The 22,562-nt window shown below is 43.3% G+C and overlaps 1 protein-coding gene across 3 annotated transcripts in view; it reads left to right on the top strand.

The window, feature by feature from the left end:
- Positions 1-22,562, top strand: part of TRAPPC8 (trafficking protein particle complex subunit 8) — a 111,812-nt gene that overhangs the window by 73,520 nt on the left and 15,730 nt on the right. For all 3 annotated transcript variants that reach the window (XM_056521780.1, XM_056521779.1, XM_056521781.1), the window contains 7 exons: positions 1,875-2,032; positions 10,801-11,243; positions 12,196-12,343; positions 13,917-14,013; positions 15,639-15,710; positions 16,169-16,227; positions 20,621-20,791. In XM_056521780.1, the coding sequence (XP_056377755.1) occupies positions 1,875-2,032; positions 10,801-11,243; positions 12,196-12,343; positions 13,917-14,013; positions 15,639-15,710; positions 16,169-16,227; positions 20,621-20,791 (1,148 nt within the window). The remainder of the gene's footprint in view (positions 1-1,874; positions 2,033-10,800; positions 11,244-12,195; positions 12,344-13,916; positions 14,014-15,638; positions 15,711-16,168; positions 16,228-20,620; positions 20,792-22,562) is intronic.

Below are 22,562 nucleotides of genomic sequence, written 5' to 3'. Positions count from 1 at the left end.
AATGGTAGGCTAATGGGCCCTCTGGGAGTAGGACTTTGATCCCTTGTGTTGGCTACTAACCTATTAGTTTACAGTGTATGCACTTGTGTTTATTCTACCAATTCTGTTTACATGGGGGACTGTGCAATATAGAGACTTTCTGGGGGGATTTACCTAATATATTGATGCAACCCGGTAACAATGATTTTGCATACTATTGTTTAGTCTGCCATTATTTTGTAGAATTTATGTTCAGTTGCATGGGCAGCATACCATATTGGTGGTATTTTTTGTAGGATTTAGAAGTGTACTTTTCTGTATAAATTACACATCTTTATTCTGTAGGTCCATATGATTACAAGAATACCCAATTTATATAGATTTTATTTTACCAAAAATTACTACATGCACCAAAATTGGTATGTTTAAGATTTTCCTATAACTTTTTTATTTTTCCGCATACAGGGCTGTATGAGGGCAATTTTTTTTGTGCCGTAATCTGGAGTTTTTATCCGTACCATTTTTGTTTTGATGGGACTTTTTGATCACTTTTTATAAAAATTTTTTATGGTATATGAAGTGACCAAAAATGCGCAATTTTGTACTTTGGTATTTTTATACATGTACGACATCGACCATGCGGTTTAACTAACCTTATATTTTAATTAGAGATGAGCGAAGTTACAGTGATTCGATTCGTCACGAACTTCTCGGCTTGGCAGTTGCTGACTTTAGCCTGCATAAATTAGTTCAGCTTTCAGGTGCACTCAGGTGGGCTGGAAAAGGTGGATACAGTCCTAGGAGAGAGTCTCCAGCCCACCGGTGCACCTGAAAGCTGAACTAATTTATGCAGGCTAAAGTCAGCAACTGCCGAGCCAAGAAGTTCGTTACGAATCGAATTTATGCATGCTGAGATACCACATATGATTGATTATTTTTGTGTACATTATTGTATTAAGAAAAAATAAAAATAGGAAAAGGGGGTGATTCAACCTTTATTTTTTTTACACTTTTTTATTTCTTTTTTAGTCCCCACAGGGGGCTATACTAGCAATTTTGCTATTGTATACACTGTTCAATGCTTTTGATCAGTGTTATTTGTGCTCTGCTGCTCTAGCTTTCTGAGGCTTCCTGGAGCCTCAGAGCGCCGATTGGATGGTGAGGAGGCTGGTGTAAGGGCCCTCCTGCCGTCCACCCAGCTGATTGGATGTCCTGATCAGCCCACTGACCCTAACAGCAATGTTAAATCCCGCATTTAGATGCCGTGATAAACTTTGATCGTAGCATCTAAATGGTTAATGCCAGACATCGGGCCAATCGGCAATATCCGCCTGGCTGCTGATAGCAACTGCCACCAATGGGGTATGAAGCACGTTCAGCTCATGAGGGCACTTAAAACTGCGGGACCAGGGTGTACAGGTACGCCCTTGGCAACTTAAGAGGTTAAACCTATATGTAAATATGGCCATATTTTTTGAATATTTTCTTACTTAAAATGGGCATTTTAGTCCCCGAATGATGTCCAAAATACAGTGTATGAACATAGTCATACATTGTCATAGCCCTGGGAGATTGGTAGTTAAAGTGTAACTATCATGCAGGATTTACATGTTAAGCTGCACACACCGTGCATTAGGGTTTAAAAAATCTAATCCAGCAATACTGGTTTTAACGTATTAGCATTCATTCATTCATTGGCTTAACAAGTCAATCCTACATGACAGTTGCACTTTCTAAGTTTGGAGGAGCAAAAACTACTTGAAAAATAGTGTAGGCAAAATCCACACATTGCAGTTTGCAGGCCAAGTTCATACTACAGCGTAACAGTGAATAGTATAAAAACTATTTTGATGTGTTTGATGTGTATGGTCTAAACTTTTATGTATGTACTTTAGGGAAATTCATATCTAATGGAATGTCTGTCAGAGGACGGCAGGATCTGGAGATTCAAGGCCCTCGACTTAATGGTACAAAAGAGGAAAAAACATCTATTCAGTATGGACCTGACCGCCGGTTAGACCCAATCATCGCCCCACAAATGCCTTTGCTAGAGGTAAACTTTGCTTCCAATTTTTTAGAACATGCCCAAGTGTTTATTTATTTACCACTTCATATTTTACTATAAACATCCGGATGGTCTGAAATTAACTTGGCAATCACATTTCTTCACATATGATGCCATGGCAAGATAGGAGAGCGGGATGTCAGCACCAGCTGTCCAGACAGAAGGCATGGTTTATTACAGTCCCTGCCTGTATACACAGCATTCAATAAGTGCTGTGTATACTACAGGTAAGCAGGAGGTCAAAGGTTTCCTGCTTCCCATAGGGACGATTATGTCTTTGCTGGGTGTTTTAGGCTTTCACACTATATGTTGCTCCGTTTTAAAGACCCGTTACAATGTCCTATTAAGAAAACCCTTAAAAACTGCCGTTAAAGAATCCCATTCAAGTCTATGGGATTTTTTGATTATCCGTTATCACCCGTTATAGCCGTTATTAGAGATGAGCGAACTTTTGAAAAACTCTATTTGGCCGACTCTCCGAATTTTCAGAAAAAATTTAGTTTGGTCCGAATTGATTTGTAGTGAATCTGTATTAAAAACGGCTATTTCTGGCCTACAGAGAGCCTCAATAGGGGTGTAGAACAGTTTTCTTTGTTCTAACATGCATAGGGAGTATGCTGTGTTAGTGAAATAATACTGTTATTCAGTATGACATGCAGATTACAGGCATCGCTATCAGAATCACTGCAGCAGAGCGTCTGAATGTGGCAGCAGCGAGACCATATGGCGTCAAAATTGAAGAGTAAATAGATATTTGTAATGTCATTTTTATTTTATTTAATTTGCATTTATTTACATTTTTTTGAGTACCCATTCTGGTGAGAATCGAGCTGGCGGTTCGCATCTCACCGCCACCTGTCTTACTCTTTTGTGGAACTGCAAATGTTTCATTTAATCACTAATGGTTCATTCTGATCGCTCCAACCTATTCCATTGGATTCTTGTGGTAATTCCACATCTACTATATGATGTTGATGCCCATAGGGCCTCAGTCTTGAAAAGATTCCATCGCTTTTTTTGAAATTTTAAATCTAAAATTTACATTGAAATTTAAGATTACACTCCCCAGTTTTAATGTCCCGGGCCCTGGTGTGTGGTTACAAAGGACCAAGTTTAACAAGGAGTCACATGGCAGCACAATGGCAGAGCCTGGAGGTAGCATCCGTATGAGGACACCATATAGTGACTGAATGACTGCCTAGAGTTTGGCAGCATTAGGAGACCATATAGTGTCTGAATGGCACAGCCTGGAGGTGGCTGAAGCATGAGGAGACCATATAGTGGCTGAATGGCACAGCCTGGAGTTGCCGGCAGCATGAAGAGACCATATAGTGTCTGAATGGCACAGCCAGAAGGTGGCTGAAGCATGAGGAGACCATATAGTGGCTGAATGGCACAGCCTGGAGTTGGCTGAAGCATGAGGAGACCATATAGTGTCTGAATGGCACAGCCTGGAGTTTGTGGCAGCATGAGCAAACCATATAGTGGCTGAATGGCACAGTCTGGAGTTGGCTGAAGCATGAGGAGACCATATAGTGTCTGAATGGCACAGCCTGGAGTTTGTGGCAGCATGAGGAGACTAGATAGTGTCTGAATGGCACAGCCTGGAGTTGACTGAAGCATGAGGAGACCATATAGTGGCTGAATGGCACAGCATGGAGTTGGCGGCAGCATGAGTAGAAAATATAGTGTCTGAATGGCACAGCCTGGAGTTTGTGGCAACATGAGGAGACCATATAGTGTCTGAATGGCACAGCCTGGAGGTGGTGAAGCATGAGGAGACCATATAGTGGCTGCATGGCACAGCCTGGAGTTGGCAGGCTGTGCCATGCAGCCACTATATGGTCTATATGGTGGCTGAATAAGACAGCCTAGAGGTGGCAGCAGCATCAGGAGTCCTAAAAGTGACCCGGTGATAGAGTGCACTATATGGCCACTATATGGTGGCTGAATAAGACAGCCTAGAGGTGGCAGCAGCATCAGGAGTCCTAAAAGTGACCCGGTGATAGAGTGGTACGGTGGGTGGCAATACCATTACACAGTGATGAAGGTAGGTGAAAAAAGTTCTGATGCGGAGGAATGTTTGTAACTGGGCAGCAGCGCCTTAAATCTGTTAGGCACTATCCATATTTGTGAAATGTTGGTGTGGCACCAACTCTGATGCATCAGGCATTGGTGGGTGGAAATCCTGGCTGATCCATGCCTGATTCATGTTCACAAAGGTCAGTCTCTCCACATTTTTCGTGGACAGACAAGTTCTCCTTGGTGTGACTATGGCCCCCGCCGCACAAAACTCCCGCTCTGATGGCACACTACTGGCCAGGCAGGACAGCTTTTCCAATGCAAACTCTGCTAGTTGCGGCCACAAATCAAGTTTGGCTGCCCAGAAGTCCAGCGGATCTTCAAGGTGTGTTGGCATGGGTATGTCAAGGTATGCCACCACCTGCTGGTTCAAAAAACTATTTTGTGGCGGTAGCGAGGGTCCAATAAGGTGGAGAACCAGAAGTCATCCCGCTGCCGAATGGAGACAATTCGGCTGTCACTACGCAAGCAGGTGAGCATACATCGTGCCATCTGTGCGAGTGACTTGGAGGGACTACCTGCCTCCATCTACACTGCACACTGCCACTGTGTGTCTGGGTCCTCTCTCTCGCCTTCCTCATGACCCTTTAGCTCCTCTGGCTGCTCCTGCTCCTTCTCTCCTGTCAGATTACTAGAAAAATCGCCCATTTGTCAAAACCTTAATTGTGCTCCACTTTGTCCCTCCCCTTCCTTCTTCCTCCTCCTCCAGTTCAGACCCCACAGGGCTCATGAGGCCATGAGATGTAGGCGCCACGTCTCCATTGCCCAGACCGGGCCATCGTTTCCAACACATGTTGTAAGGAATGAAGCAGTGGAATGACGTCGTTCATCCTGTAATCCTGGCGATTTACTAATAATGTGGCTTCATCAAAGGGCCTGAGCAAACGGCAGGTGTCACGTATGAGCTGCCACTGGTTGACATTGAAGTTACACAAAGGAGTACCCCTATCCTCTTGGATCATCAAGAAATCGGTGATGGCGTTTCTCTGTTCGTACAGTCGGTCCAACATATGGAGGGTGGAATTCCAACGCGTGGCAATGTCGCAAATCAGACTATGTTGGGGGATACCGTTCTGATGCTGCAGCTCAAGGAAGGTGTGCTTTACGGTGTATGAGTGGCTGAAGTGCATGTTAAGTTTCCTTCCCATTGTTAGGATGTCTTGCAAGTAGAACTAACTAACAACTTCAGGAAACGCTTGACAACCAGATTGAACACGTGTGCCATGCAGGGCGCATGGCTCAGCCATCCCGTTGTCAGTCTCCATGGTTCCCATTTCCAGTTTTCATGGAGTAAGCCATGCTCTGATTTCTTTACAAATGACTTTAAGCAGTTCATCCCCTGTGTGACTCTGTGCGCCAAGGCAAACCATGTGAAGAACAGCGTGACACCTCCGTGCCCTGCACACATGGTATGCTGAAGGGGCACTGAGACTTGTCATGGCAGTGGAGGATGAGGAGGCGGTGGCTGTGACCGTAAAGGACATGTATTGTCCCTGACCATAGTTGCAGCTCCAGACGTCGACGCTGCTGTGCACTTTGGTACACACCAACTGGCTCAAGGACTGGCCCACCTTCTCTTCCACAAAATTGTGCAGTGCTGGTACTGCCTTCTTCGCAAAGAAAGGACGGCTTGGCATTCTCCACCTCTGCTTGGCACAAGCCATCAGTTCTCTGAAAGGTGCATGAGTGGGCGCATACTGTTGTCTCCTGCACATGGCTTTGCCGATGGATTGTTGGCAGAATATCTGACAAAAAGTAGGAGGAGCAGGAGCATCTGGAGTGACAGAAGGGGAGGGTATGACATAAAGCTCCCTTCGGCTGAGGTGGTGGAGCCTTGGCTGGCTGAAAGAGGGAGCAGCGTACCACTGGGTGATGCAGCATGCCGGACCACTACATCGGAGCCACTGTTCTCCCAGGCCGCTTTATGGTGGAGCAGCATATGTTGACGCAGGGTTGTGGTGCCAACATTGGGACCCTGGCCACGCTTCAGCTTCTGCCGACATATCTTGCGTGTGGCTATGTGAACCTCCTCCAGATGCTTGATGAAAAACTGCCACACCGCCGAGTAGCTGATTTTCCCACCGCACTAACTGACTACTACTGCCACCGTCTCCAGGAACCCCTGTTCCACTACCTCCCAGGAAGGTAGGCTGCCGCGAAGCAGGTGGTCTCCCCCAGGCACATTTGGCTCCAGAATTTCCACTTCTGCCACCATGCTGACTGCCAACCATTCTACCACCTTGCTGCCTCAAAGGCAACCTGAAACCCTCTTCTCCAGATGATGATGATGATGATGATGATGAAGCCCCTTCTGTATCCAGCTCTCAATTGCGATCGGCTTCATCATCATCAGCAAATGTCTGCACGTCACTGATGTCCTCCTCAGGTTCCTCAACAGTGTCTTCTTCAGGACCCTGAACGCTGGCAACACCGCCTCCCATGTCACTCTTCTCATCACTACTTGCCCGCCTAGCGGAGGAAGCAGTGGATGTCTCCTCCACTTCTTGGCTGGGAAGTAGCTGCTGACTGTCCTCTATTAGATCGTCCTCACTGAATAGTGGAGCTGAACCCACAGCATAAGATACTTTTTTAGAGGAAGGAACAGCATAGGTCAGAGGCAATGGGAGGACAGGGACTGCTCCCGGGCCATGACAACTGAGGGTTGTGTCTGAGGAACCCATCAACTGTTGACTGGGGGTATCAGATGTCACTTGTGAGGAAGTGGATGACCGTGTTAACCAATTGATGACAGCAGATGGGTTGCTGGTCAAGACACGACCACTAGCTGATACTGGGAGCCTCTCGCTGTGACTCCTGCTGCCACTCGCCCCTAGTCTGCTGCGACCTCTGCCTGCGCCTGATGAATTTAGACCTCTGCCACTCCTCTGTGCACGTCCTGGCACTTCTCTGCCTGACATACTTAGTGCGTATATGAGGGGAGCACAAAATGCTTCACTATGCTTAAAACAGTATTTGTCTAGAACAGCAGCAGGTGTGTACTTTTGCCTGGACTTTAACAGTATCTAGGCCTTTGACAGATTGACAGGTACAAAATAGTACACTACTTAGATGTAGGTATGTGGTATGCACTTATGAGGGCAGAAAAATGCTCTACAGTACACTTAAAAAAGCATAATCCTTTTCAGTGAAAAAAATCACTGCTCTCTTAGTCTCTGTCCATCAGAACGCTGATGTGACTAGGAGATGAAACACTGCTGGAATGCGCTTTTCTCTGCTGTAACACACACACACACACACACACACACACACAGGCTGTTCGTCCTATCTCTCTGCAGTGTAATGAATGAAGTGACTAGCCGGACTATGGCTGCCGATTATTAGGGCTGTGACATCACAGGGGTGACTGGCTGCTGACAGGCTGCATCCTACATGTGATTCAGGTTCATCCCGCCTACCGTTGTTCCTGCCTTCCCAGAGTTCCTTGCCCCACTTCCTAGCATGTGAATCCGTCATATTAGATGCCCTGGAGCCTGGACCGCACTAAATGGAGTTTAATGAAGCGATTTGCGTGATAGAATCGCGGCGATATTCGCATTTGTTGCAAATCTAAATTTTTCATGAGATTTGTAACGAATTTGGATTTGTCAGCTTCAATTCGCTCATCTCTACCAGTTATGAATAATGAAAGTTATTTGTGACGGGAGAAAAAAACGTTACATGCACAAATTTTTCTCCCGTTACAAATAACGTCTGTTATTCATAACTGGCTATAATGGGTGATAACTGATTATCAAAAAAATCCCATAAACTTGAATGGGATTTTTTAACAGCCATTTTTAAGGGTTTAATTAACGGGACATTGTAACAGGTCTTTAAAACGGAGCAACATATAGTGTGAAAGGAGCCTTATACAATGCATTTGGAAATGTCTCCAGACCCGGTCACTTTTTTTCACCTTTTTGTTTGGTTGCCGCCTTATACAAATTTTTTATTTTATAAATTTTTTGATAAAAATGAAAGTTTTTCTCCATCATTCTTAATGGGGTACTCAGGTGGAAAACTTTTCTTTTTTATTTCTTTTTTATTTTTTTTATAAACTGATGCCAGAAAGTTAAACAGATTTGTAAACTACTTCTATTAAAAAAAAATCTTAATCCTTTTACTTTTTAGCAGCTGTATACTACAGAGGAAATTCTTTTCTTTTTGGATTTTTTTTCTGTCTGACCACAGTGCTCTCTGCTGACACCTCTGTCCATGTCAGAAACTGTCCAAAGCAGGAGAAAGTCCCCATAGCAAACATATTCTGCTCTGGACAGTTCCTATAATAGACAGAGGTGACAGCAGAGAGCACTGTGGTCGTGACAGAAAAGAAATCCCAAAAGAAAATAATTTCCTCTGTAGTATACAGCCCCTAATAAGTACTGGATTAACTAAGGATAACTAAGGATTAAGATTTTTTTTTTATAGAAGTAAACAAATCAGTTTAACTTTCTGGCATCAGTTTATAAAAAAAAATAAAGTTTTCCACCGGAGTACCCCTGTAACTTAATATCTAATATTGACAAAATGAAAAAAGAATGTTAGACATCTTTGCTAAATTATTGAAAAAGAAAAACAAAAATATTGAAGTGACATAAGTATTCAGACCTTTTACTCTGGACTAAATTGAAGCGCTTTTGGCAGTGATTACAGCCTACATTCTTTGTTGGGTTGATACCACAAGGTTTGCACAACTGGATTTGGGGATATTCTGACATTTTTCTCTGCTGATCCTCTCAAGCAGCTCTGTCAGGTTGGATGGGGTCTGTCAGTGGAAGCCATTTTCAGGTCTCTCCAGAGATGCTAAGTTGGGATCTAGCTGCACCACTTGGGGACGTTCATACAGTTGTCCCTAAGCCACTCCTGTGGTGTTTTAGCCTTGTGCTAAAGGTAATCAACAAGACAGAGGTCCAGTGCGCTCTGCATCAGGGTTTTCTTTTCTTTTCTTTTTTTTAGTTTAGTTTTTCTTAACCCCTTTCACCTTAAGGACGCAGCCAATTTAACTTTTTTGCGGATTTGTTTTTTCCTCCTCACCTCCTAAATTTCATAACTCTTTTATATTCCCATTCCCAGACCCATATGAGGGCTTGTTTTCTGCATGACCAGTTGTTCTTTGTAATGACATAACTCATTTTACCCTATAATGTATGGTAAACCCCCCAAAAAAAATTTTGTGTAAGGAAATTTTAACAAAAATCATAATTTTGCAAATATAGGGGCTTCGATTTCACATGGTACACTTTACGGTAAAAAATACTTTATTCTCTTGGTCAATACGATTAAAATGATACCCATGGTTACATACTTTTCTATTATTGTACTGCTTTAAAAAAAATCTCAAACTTTTTGTTTACAAAATCAGTATGTTTAAAATTGCCCTAATTTGACCACCTCTAACTTTATTTTACCGTATTCAGGGATTTGTGAGGGCTCATTTTTTGCGCCATGATCTGTAGTTTGTTTTGGTACCAGATTTGCGTTTATGTGACTTTTTTGATCGCTGTTATAAAAAAAAATTCAGTTTGATGTGACAAAAAAGCTGAAATTTACATTTTTTTTTATTTTTTTTACGTTTGCACCGTTCGCCGTACGGGTTCATTAACTTAATATTTTATAGTTCAGACATTTACGCACGCAACAATACCAAATATGTTTACGATTTATCTTTTTTTTTTTTTACGCTTTTATGTATTAATATGGTTGGAAAAGGTGATAAAAAACTTTATTGAGGGAGGGGATTTTTCAAATATTTTTTTTTTACATTTATTTTACACTTTTTTAGTCCCCATAGGGCAATCATTAAATTGCTAATACTGTTCAGTGCTATGCATAGGGCATAGCAAAGATCAGTATTATCGGCAATCTTCTGCTCTGGTCTGCTGGAAGGCAGATCAGTGCAGAAGACCCCGGGAGATGGACGGAGGCTGGTGAGGGGACCTCCGTCCGCCATCTTGGCTGATCTGATCCCCACGGCAGTGCCGCGGGCGATCAGATCAGCCATTATAAGTGCCGCACTGCGGGCGATGCGGTGACCTGTTAATGGAAGACTTCAGTGCGATCGCTGATGTCCGCCATTACCAGCGGGTCCGCGGTTGCTGACAGCTGCCGGGAATAAAGCGAGCGCATCTGCTGCACTCATATCACAGCCGCGCCGTAAATGTACGGCGCTGTGTGCTAAGAGGTGCTATGCAGCGCTGTACATTTACTGTGCATGTCCTTAAGGGGTTAAAGAATATCTCTTTAATTTACTTCATCAGCTATCCTTCAACCATCATCAGTCTCCCTTTCCCAGCTGCAGAAAACACCGCCCCCCCCCCCCCCCCCCCTAAAGTTGATTTGAATGACCCATATAACCCAGTTAAATAAGATGTCCAGTGGTAAGAGGTAGGGGATAAATGTTTGATTGTGGGGGGTCCGACTGTTTTGGTCCCCTGCGATCTTCCGTACAGGGCTCTGGCTCTGCTCTGCTCGAGCAAATTTCATACCCCACACGTCAGCTGGTCAAAACATGCCCCTTCCATTTATCTCTTTGGGAGAGAAGGAGACACGCTGACTGTCGACCAGTTGGATCCCCCACGATCAGACATTTATCCTGTCCTGTGGATAGGGGATACATTTCTTACCACTGGACATCTTCTGTAATGCTTTAATCATTTTCTATATCTCTCACACAGGTGTTCTTCATAAACTTTCCCACTGGACTGTTATGTGGAGAAATCCGAAAAGCTCATGTTGAATTTGTGAATGTTAGCAAAAGCCCACTGAGAGGACTCAAAGTGGTGTCCAAGAGACCGGAATTCTTTACATTTGGCAGCAATACAGCAGCACTGACACCACTAAGTCCTGCAGCATCAATGAACTGCAGCGCCTATAAAACGGTTGTTACGGATTCTACCTCTGGGTGCTCTGTGTTGACTTCATCTGTTACTCCAGTAGACTTTGGTTTTGGTGGTGGAAGCCAGCCGGAGGTTGTAGATATTCCACTTACAGACTCTGTGTTAGCTCCAGGTGCATCAGTGCAGCTTCCACTTTGGCTACGAGGACCTGATGAAGAAGGAGTCCATGAGATAAACTTTTTGTTCTACTATGAAAGCACAGAAAAGCAGTCAAGGATGCGGTAGGTTTTTTCTATGCACTAACAACTTGGGTGAGCAGGAGTTCATTAAAGGGACTTTACAGTTTAGATAAACTATCTGCTTTGTTTTGAGATGAGTTTAGTTTCCCCTTAAAGGGGTTCTCCACAAGCAAATTTTTAGGTTAGAGCTCAAGCAGGTGGTCACTCCACAGATAACCCCTTTAATAGTAAATACCTCTCAGTTGCAGACAGAGAATTGATTCAGTTGCTTATATAGGACTATGTTTTGCATTTGGAGGATCGCACATGTTATTTTTTGCAGCACAATGTTAGCCCACTGAGTCCAATGTAACTATGAGCTGCGGCAACAGTCTATCTGTCACTGATAGACTGCTTTTTTCCTATGCGCAGAAAGGTTTGGTTCACACTTAGGATAGTCAGGCGGAATCTGGAAGGAATTTGACACTGATTCTACCTTGAATTAGACTAATTCCCTAGCGCTGATTCAAATTCCGTTAGAGAAATGACTGTTCTTCTGGCAGAATCTGTGATTAAAATTCAATTGATAGGATTTAGTATTCCTGCACCAAATTCTGTTTTAAATTCCACAATAAAACAGTGCAAATTTAAAATCTGCTTCATCGACTACATTTTCCCCACCATTTCCCCTAATAGATATGAAGCTGCAGCCTGTGATCACATTGGACTCCAGGGTCAGTGTGCTGCATCTATAAACAGCATCTTCACACATAGGTAACTGACTACTGTGCCCCTCACCGCTTTAGGCTGCTCTAAGACACAATAGCAGAAATCGGCTGACAGTTCTTTTTATTTGTTTGGTTTTTATTAAATGTTTCTGTTTATGTATTATTAATAAATAAAACATCAAACAGTGGTCAGTGGTGTCAAGAGCACAACAGTATCCAGATCACAGGATTTTGTTTGCTATATTTTTGGTTGATGCATAGGCTTCACAGGTATTTTCATTCTTTAGCCACAGAGTGTTGAGACATACTGCAGTTATATGTACCAGCAAGTCCTTGAATGTCCGGGCCACTGTCTCCAGAAGCAACGCACTAGAAGATGAGGAGAGCAAAGGAGGAAACATGCTTGTATTTGTGGATGTAGAAAACATGAACACTGTAAGTTACCATGGATGTTGCTGAACATTAACTGAGGAGCAAACTGAATATACCGTGCGATAGACTTGCTGTTTTATATTTGAATACCTGGATTGTATTGTTCTTTTCCTTTAACTTGCTAGCCTCAGTCCAAGCAGATTGTGATATAATGACACATAGCTTTGCCTTAGCAATTCCACCATACCTTTTGGAAACCCACTATACTGAGCTTGAATATTATAAAATCCCTTTATAAATGGTCCCAGTGGTTTTCAGTGGTCTGTGAAATGACACCATTGGCCTTTAAAATGCTATGTGTCCCATGACAGTATAATACTTTGAGTTTAAACCTTCTCTATCAAAAATGATTCTAGGTCTATAAAGATGAGCAAAATCTTCTCCTTCTAACTGTGAAGAGAAAATGGCAAGACATGGACGTGCTCTTATTTTCAGGATTTTTGGGAGACTATTGATTTTCCATATAGATTTGCCATTCGCTTATACATCATACATGCCAATGTTGGAAATATCTATCTTTAGAACACTATGCAACTTAATAGAACATTGTAGATCTTTTTGATTTTGGGGTGGATGGCATTAGAAGTCCCGATAACCACAGGGCTTTGTCGGATATTTATTAGGAGTGAATCAATGAGATTTTTGTAACATAACATTGGTACACAGGAAAATATAATTTATATAGTCTACAGCAATGGCTGGTTAGGCAGTCAGTGACCTGAGCATTTTAATATATTCAAGTAGTCACTGGACATTTCCAAAAATTGTACTCTATCCTCCCATACTTTATTTGTAGGGTTGTGAGATATTTTCCATGTAATCTGGCTATAGAAGAGTTTTTCAGTATTCATGAAAATCACAAATTCGAAAGGATCTATGCATGGTTAGACAAGTTGAAAAATAAAGCTGCCCACCATACTTGAGTGATTTTAGACATCCGTATGGTGACTAACCTGTCGCTAATAGTTGATCTGAAAAGGTTGTCATCTTGAATGATGACTCCATACATCACATCACAGTTTGATCTTTGTGTTGTTTTGTGGCATGGGCGGAAGTAGTGAATGTTAGCAAGGTCAGAACAGGGAGCACATACCCGCCGGAGGTGGTCTGTCATTTGTTATGAACTACTTTCCAGTTATACCAATGACTGCACTCGACAACGAATGAAATATGCAGCTTGTCAGATGGACTTTTCTACAGATATTTGCCTTCGGTCAGCATCTGTCATGCTTTTTCATGTTTAGAAGCTCAAACACTAGTCAGCTAAATCTGCTGTTATGGCTGCCTAAAGACACTAGCGTACTGAAAAGTTTCTTACTGGACTATAAAAAGCAGCATGATATAATCTAAGAATATATCATCAGAAAATTATAATTACAATAAACAAAAAATTGTGAAATCATTATAAAAATAAATCAATACAAAATAATAGTAATAGAAAAAATGTTGTGCACTGTTTTTCAAATCTGCATGTAATAAAAAAAAACACTTGAGTAATATTTAGTATACATGTTTCTATATAAATATAGGGCTTTTGATGTTGCTATAATTTTTTAATATTGTTTTCCCATTCTAGAGTGAAGCAGGTGTTAAAGAATTCCATATAGTACAAGTTTCCAGCAGTAGTAGAAATTGGAAGCTGCAGAAGTCTGTCAATCCCACGGCTGATAAAGGTACGCTATTTTGTGACGACAGAATTTGACAGAGTTGGAAGAGAGTGAAAGTGTTACTTAGTGCTGTCTAAATTTCCTGAACGTCCTCAGGCAGGCTCCAAATTCTATCGGCTCAAAGAGAAATTTTCACAAAATGAGATGCCTTACGTTTCTTGAAAGTGTGTTACATTTTTTTAATTGACCTTTGTGTCTTACATATGTGGAAAATCAACTTATTATAACTAAACGAAGGTGACATCTCAGGAACTATATGCAGAATTACATAATATAAATTATCTGCTTCCTCACTCAAGATGTCCTGTACTACTTTGCCACTGTCCCCCCCGCTTCCCATGTAGATGGTTGTGGGTCCCTGCATTAGTTCCCATGCACACAGCAGAGTCACATGCACAGAACTTGAAGCCATACATACCCCTAATTTTGCCCATGAGGAATTGTTAATTTAAGGGCTATTCCCATCTGGACATGTATGCCATATTCACAGGATATGCCATAAATGTCTGATAGATGCTTGTGCCACCTCTGGGACCCACACCTATCTTAAAATCAAAGGCCCTTCGGCCCCTCTAGCTTGTTTGCTAGCACCAAACAGCTGGAGGGGTTTTATGTAACTAAAACCAAGATAAAGTGACAGTCCTTCTAGGTATAATCTGTAACCTAGTAGAACTGCCACTTTATATTGATTTTATTTACATATTTTGGCACATTGGGTATTGTGCAACACAGACACTTGAGTAAAATCTACTGGTGTAGTGCAAGCCTTACTCATACACATTAGTTTATGTAACTTCCATAGACGTTGATGGGAGTTGGGTAAACAGCGTGGCAGTGTGGGATTGACTTTTTCCATAATTTGATAATTAAGTATACATAATAGCTGACCATGCATTGCTGTTTACATGTGAGTTATGCAAATGATGTAAAACAGCTGACTTGGCTGTTTTCAGTTAAAGGTGTTGTCCGGTGAAAACTGTCTTATCCATCATCCACAAAATAGGTGATAAGTAGTTGATCTTAGGGGCTGCATTCGGGTGTCTTCTGTGCACACGCTCTTTGCTGAGAGACGGTATTCCACTTTGAAGATCGCAGGGGTCCGACCGCTGAAACCCTGTGGATAGAGGATAAGAGGGTTTTCAACAGACAACCCTTCATCTAGTCTGCTTCAGCAACTGCAAGTAGGCTGGGAGGAGCCTTCGATTTCAAGATTGGTGTGGGTCCTAGAGGCGAAACCTGCATGTAAGAGAGATTTATGGCATGTCCTGTGGATAAATGTCCAGTTGGGAATATCCCTTCAACTTATAGTGAACACCATTTTACACCATAAAGGTCATTTTTTTTCTTGTGAACATACCCTAATACAAAATGATTGTACAGTATTATTGTAACTACCTTACTTATCTTGATCCTACGTTACATCTTATAGTCCAGAGCTGGCTTTAGAGCTCATATTTCCTAGCATTCCTTGCTTTTGTTGGCACTAACATGCACTGGTGATTTTCATTATGATGAGTGTAGTCCATACTCCAGACAATGTAAAGTAATCTGCTGGAACTGTCCCACGACATTATAAGAGATAATGTTACTGAAACTGAGAGAACTTACTGTATTTATTTGTTCCATAATAGACACTAAACTGACCAGCAGAGAGAGAGCCAAAATGTGCTTCAAAGTGATTCGGTGCAAGCAATCCTCCTTAGGTGAAGTATATTTTAATAAAACATATGTAATATTCTCAGTTTGTTATACAGCTGCTTTTTATCAGCATTTTATTATACTGGATAGGTATTAAACCTGGGGTAGCAAACTGCTGGAAATAAATATACCAATTTGTCTGAATGTTGTACGATCTGTCATTTTCATCCTTGTCCAAACCTAAGACCCTGTGTAAACCGGGCATTACTTTAGCCATAGGATTATGCAGTCCCGCAAGTCATGAACAGATCAAGGCTGGGGGGGGGGGAGTTGTTTACTTACAATCTTATGGTTTGGGAAGGTGACTGACAGAAGACAGTGGATACCTCAATATTTTTATATTTCCAGCACATGCCATTTTCATCCTCTTTAAAAGATGAGCATTGCTTACTAATATACTGCAATATATTATGTACACATTTTTTTTGTTGTTGCTAAAAATATACCTGTCTGTAATATTTAGGTGCTGAACAGTCATGGGACAAATACACTTTTGGCGACATTGTTTTTGGAGGTGAACAGGTAGGTTGTTTTAGCGAACGAAATGTGACCCTGACACAGGTGGATGACTGTTTACAAGAGAGTGCTGGTACATTGTATTGAGCTGTGCGCATTTGACAGGTGGACATCACCAGGAGGGGGGGTTGGGTTCAGAGGATGTAAATTAGGACATTTCCATCTGCCACCTACAAGTGCAGTGCTGCCATTCCATCTAGATTTTTAGCTATACTTTAAATGGAAAGCAAGCAGCATCACGTATGTCATGTAAAAAAAACCTTATGTAGTTATTTGGTGCATTATTACTATTATATGGCAGACTATAGCCAAACAACACAATTTTCTCTGCCCTGTTTTTTTTGTCATAAAGAAGATATCCCATGCAGCAAAGAAAAAAAAATACCTAGCCATTCCATAGTATATTCACCTACCACCTCTCTGACATGTTTGTGATTTTTTTTCCACAGCAGGGTGGTCACATAACACTGAGCTCCAATCATAGCCCTATACAGCAGGGTGGCCACATAACACTGAGCTCCAATCATATCCCTATACAGCAGGGTGGCCACATAACACTGAGCTCCAATCATAGCCCTATACAGCAGGGTGGCCACATAACACTGAGCTCCAATCATATCCCTATACAGCAGGGTGACCACATAACACTGAGCTCCAATCATATCCCTATACAGCAGGGTGGTCACATAACACTGAGCTCCAATCATATCCCTATACAGCAGGGTGGCCACATAACACTGAGCTCCAATCATATCCCTATACAGCAGGGTGGCCACATAACACTGAGCTCCAATCATAGCCCTATACAGCAGGGTGGCCACATAACACTGAGCTCCAATCATAGCCCTATACAGCAGGGTGGTCACATAACACTGAGCTCCAATCATATCCCTATACAGCAGGGTGGCCACATAACACTGAGCTCCAATCATAGCCCTATACAGCAGGGTGGCCACATAACACTGAGCTCCAATCATATCCCTATACAGCAGGGTGACCACATAACACTGAGCTCCAATCATATCCCTATACAGCAGGGTGGTCACATAACACTGAGCTCCAATCATATCCCTATACAGCAGGGTGGCCACATAACACTGAGCTCCAATCATATCCCTATACAGCAGGGTGGCCACATAACACTGAGCTCCAATCATATCCCTATACAGCAGGGTGGTCACATAACACTGAGCTCCAATCATATCCCTATACAGCAGGGGGGCCACATAACACTGAGCTCCAATCATAGCCCTATACAGCAGGGTGACCACATAACACTGAGCTCCAATCATATCCCTATACAGCAGGGTGACCACATAACACTGAGCTCCAATCATAGCCCTATACAGCAGGGTGGCCACATAACACTGAGCTCCAATCATATCCCTATACAGCAGGGTGGCCACGTAACACTGAGCTCCAATCATAGCCCTATACAGCAGGGTGGTCACGTAACACTGAGCTCCAATCATAGCCCTATACAGCAGGGTGGCCACATAACACTGAGCTCCAATCATAGCCCTATACAGCAGGGTGGCCACATAACACTGAGCTCCAATCATATCCCTATACAGCAGGGTGGTCACATAACACTGAGCTCCAATCATAGCCCTATACAGCAGGGTGGCCACATAACACTGAGCTCCAATCATAGCCCTATACAGCAGGGTGGCCACATAACACTGAGCTCCAATCATGTCCCTTTACAGCAGGGTGGCCACATAACACTGAGCTCCAATCATAGCCCTATACAGCAGGGTGGCCACATAACACTGAGCTCCAATCATAGCCCTATACAACAGGGTGGCCACATAACACTGAGCTCCAATCATATCCCTATACAGCAGGGTGGTCACATAACACTGAGCTCCAATCATATCCCTATACAGCAGGGGGGCCACATAACACTGAGCTCCAATCATAGCCCTATACAGCAGAGTGGCCACATAACACTGAGCTCCAATCATAGCCCTATGCAGCAGGGTGACCACATAACACTGAGCTCCAATCATATCCCTATACAGCAGGGTGGCCACATAACACTGAGCTCCAATCATATCCCTATACAGCAGGGTGGCCACATAACACTGAGCTCCAATCATAGCCCTATACAGCAGGGTGGCCACATAACACTGAGCTCCAATCATAGCCCTATACAGCAGGGTGGCCACATAACACTGAGCTCCAATCATAGCCCTATACAACAGGGTGGCCACATAACACTGAGCTCCAATCATATCCCTATACAGCAGGGTGGTCACATAACACTGAGCTCCAATCATATCCCTATACAGCAGGGGGGCCACATAACACTGAGCTCCAATCATAGCCCTATACAGCAGAGTGGCCACATAACACTGAGCTCCAATCATAGCCCTATGCAGCAGGGTGACCACATAACACTGAGCTCCAATCATATCCCTATACAGCAGGGTGGCCACATAACACTGAGCTCCAATCATATCCCTATACAGCAGGGTGGTCACATAACACTGAGCTCCAATCATAGCCCTATACAGCAGGGTGGTCACGTAACACTGAGCTCCAATCATAGCCCTATACAGCAGGGTGGCCACATAACACTGAGCTCCAATCATAGCCCTATACAGCAGGGTGGTCACATAACACTGAGCTCCAATCATAGCCCTATACAGCAGGGTGGTCACATAACACTGAGCTCCAATCATAGCCCTATACAGCAGGGTGGTCACATAACACTGAGCTCCAATCATAGCCCTATACAGCAGGGTGGTCACATAACACTGAGCTCCATTCATAGCCCTATACAGCAGGGTGGCCACATAACACTGAGCTCCAATCATAGCCCTATACAGCAGGGTGGCCACATAACACTGAGCTCCAATCATAGCCCTATACAGCAGGGTGGTCACATAACACTGAGCTCCAATCATATCCCTATACAGCAGGGTGGCCACATAACACTGAGCTCCAATCATATCCCTATACAGCAGGGTGGCCACATAACACTGAGCTCCAATCATAGCCCTATACAGCAGGGTGGCCACATAACACTGAGCTCCAATCATAGCCCTATGCAGCAGGGTGGTCACATAACACTGAGCTCCAATCATAGCCCTATACAGCAGGGTGGTCACATAACACTGAGCTCCAATCATAGCCCTATACAGCAGGGTGGTCACATAACACTGAGCTCCAATCATATCCCTATACAGCAGGGTGGCCACATAACACTGAGCTCCAATCATATCCCTATACAGCAGGGTGGCCACATAACACTGAGCTCCAATCATAGCCCTATACAGCAGGGTGGCCACATAACACTGAGCTCCAATCATAGCCCTATACAGCAGGGTGGCCACATAACACTGAGCTCCAATCATAGCCCTATGCAGCAGGGTGGTCACATAACACTGAGCTCCAATCATAGCCCTATACAGCAGGGTGGTCACATAACACTGAGCTCCAATCATAGCCCTATACAGCAGGGTGGTCACATAACACTGAGCTCCAATCATATCCCTATACAGCAGGGTGGCCACATAACACTGAGCTCCAATCATAGCCCTATACAGCAGGGTGGCCACATAACACTGAGCTCCAATCATAGCCCTATACAGCAGGGTGGTCACATAACACTGAGCTCCAATCATAGCCCTATGCAGCAGGGTGGCCACATAACACTGAGCTCCAATCATAGCCCTATACAACAGGGTGGTCACATAACACTGAGCTCCAATCATAGCCCTATGCAGCAGGGTGGCCACATAACACTGAGCTCCAATCATAGCCCTATACAGCAGGGTGGCCACGAGGAAACAAACTAATCTCAGTGCTCAGAGAGAGGGACCCTGGAGTTGAAGCTGCAGTTTTACACTGTAAAATCCTTCCCTCCCCCTCCTCCTCTCAGTGAAATAGCTTTACAGTGGCACAATCACCTCCCCCCTCCTCTGCCCTGCACTCCTCTCTCCCCAGTGCTCAGTGTGACAGCTCCCTCCCCTCCCCCCTCTCCTCCGTTCTCAGTGTAGAAACATTAGCAAGGAGAGGGGAGAGAATCAGCCTGTTTGCTGACTCTGCTATGATCTGAATCAGCCGGCATATAATCAGCCAATCACTGCAGAACAGAGGGGGGACAGTGTGAATATTCATCAGATGGGAGGGGCTAACGCCGAGCACAGGGAGCTCTCTGCAGCACAGGGGTTTTCTGGGTAATTGTCACGGCCCCGGGATGCTGCTGATAACAGCCTGAATAGGGGGTCGCAAGTCATGAAAACCTGGAACAGCTGAATTTCCTGTCAGACAGAAGAATGCAGAAAAAGCTGTGTTGCAAGTGTTAAACACCATGGGGGGGGGGGGTCTCTCTATTACCCAGTGCAGAGCATATCTATAAAGTTCACTTTAATGTGTTTTCAATTTGCAGATAATAAGTTCGACCACTCCCTGTGCAGATTTTTTTTTCCGAAGTTGCTTATCGCAGTTTAAGAAAAAACAACTTCATACAAGTGGATCAGCAAAATCCTCACCCGATGTGGCAGTACGGTTGATACAGAAGTGCAGTGAAGTAAATCTTAATATAATTGTGTTGTGGAAGGTGAGTCACGTGAACTTGTGAGTGGGCACCATGCTAAATCAGCGCTTTCACCCAGGGAATCAGTTAGTGCGGTCTTACACTGTTGGGAGGAATATAAGATGTAGGCACTTTTTAGCAAGATGTTTTCTTACTAAAACTTGTGTCTAAAAATATTGTACATTAGTCATATAGTGCTATGTTCACATTGCTGTTGTCTTCTGTCCCTGACGGACCCCGTTAACTTTAAATGGGGACCGTTTGAGATCTGGTAGTTTAGTGGAGAATAGTGTATGCACTATTTCTTTCTTTGCTAAACTTCCGTTGTTCTGACGGAATTGCCAACGGAATTCCGAATAGCGGAGTCCGATGACTATGGAAATGAGGCTGTACACTGCTTAGATCCTACTATCAAGTTAGAAAAAGTCACAAAAGTCATGACTTCTAGATCAGATTAAATAGTACTTGTTGTAGTCTAACCATAGAGAAGCATAGGTATGTATAGGAGGACAGCGGCATTGTTCATTGTAGTAGTACTGAAGCAAAAAAAATGGTTGCTAAAGTTAAAGTTAACCAGCAACGATAGTTAAGCATCTTTGGTGATATGGGGACTCCTGGGTTGCATGAAAGGTTCTTGAGGTTTGGTACAAAAGTAGTCCCAGCAGTGTTAATCTCCTGGTGTTGCTGTATGTCTGGTTGGTCCTGAGCCTAGAGACTTCTCATGTTCTGCTGGAAGATCTGTTGACTGTTTCCGGTGCTCAGGGGTGAGTGAGCTAGTGGCTCCAGCAGTCAGCATGAAATGGGCTGGAGTTCTGGTGGTTGTGTCATGCACCAGAATGTTGTTTCGTACCTTTTAAATCCAGCACTAATGCTTCTGTGTTCCCCAACAGTATAGTGTACTGTTTCTAACGTGTCAAACACACATATGAGCTTGAACTCAGCAGCCAGTTGTAGTTAGCATAGTAGTAATATAGTAACACTGGCATAGAATGCATGCAGCTGCTGAGGCCTGTGATTGGCTGTTACTATTATGTGGACATACGCGATGTAATCTCTGCAGGACAAGTAAGCATAGAATATATAATAAAAAAAATTATATATATATATATAGAATAGAGGCGACCTCTAGAGCTGCACTGATTTTCACAGGTGCACAGTGAAGACCCCTAGGTCTGCCATGTTAGTATTCTTAAAACTCCTTTTTAGAGACATTTTTTTAAATAAAATGCATGTAATTTGGACAAAAACTTTTGTTGTAGGGATTTTTATTAAACAAAAATTGTAACCATTTGGCTTCTGCAGCTTCTAATTCACTGTTCATGGTAAGCTACAGAATCCCATTCATAATCAGATCTGTCAGAGACCTCCTATGAAGGCTCAGTCTCCAGCTACTCCTGTGTTCTCCTGAGTGATAAACTAAGGACAATTACATGTGAAGATCCATTCACACAGCAGAATTTTAGTTGGATTTCAGCACAGAATCCTTATGAATTCTGCCCCACAACTGATTGACATTTTTTGTGTGGATTTTGTGCCCACTTCTTGTAGTGCTGGGCGGTATACTGGTTCATACCGAAAACTGGTATGTTTTTCCTGCACGATATGAATTTTTCCTATACTGCATTACCGGTTTGGCCCCTCCCCCCCCCCCTCAAATGAATGAATGAATTATCAGCCGCAGCGGCTATCCCCACATCGGGGAAATAATCATATGTTCTCCCTGCCCTCCTGTGAGCCATTGGCGCTTTAAATGAGATGCAGCCCGCTGCGCTTTAAATGGTTAAGTTGCCAGCCA

The sequence above is a fragment of the Hyla sarda genome, chromosome 5 (genome assembly GCF_029499605.1).
Source record: "Hyla sarda isolate aHylSar1 chromosome 5, aHylSar1.hap1, whole genome shotgun sequence".
Classification (NCBI taxonomy): domain Eukaryota; kingdom Metazoa; phylum Chordata; class Amphibia; order Anura; family Hylidae; genus Hyla; species Hyla sarda.
This window is presented reverse-complemented; position numbering and strand designations above follow the sequence as displayed.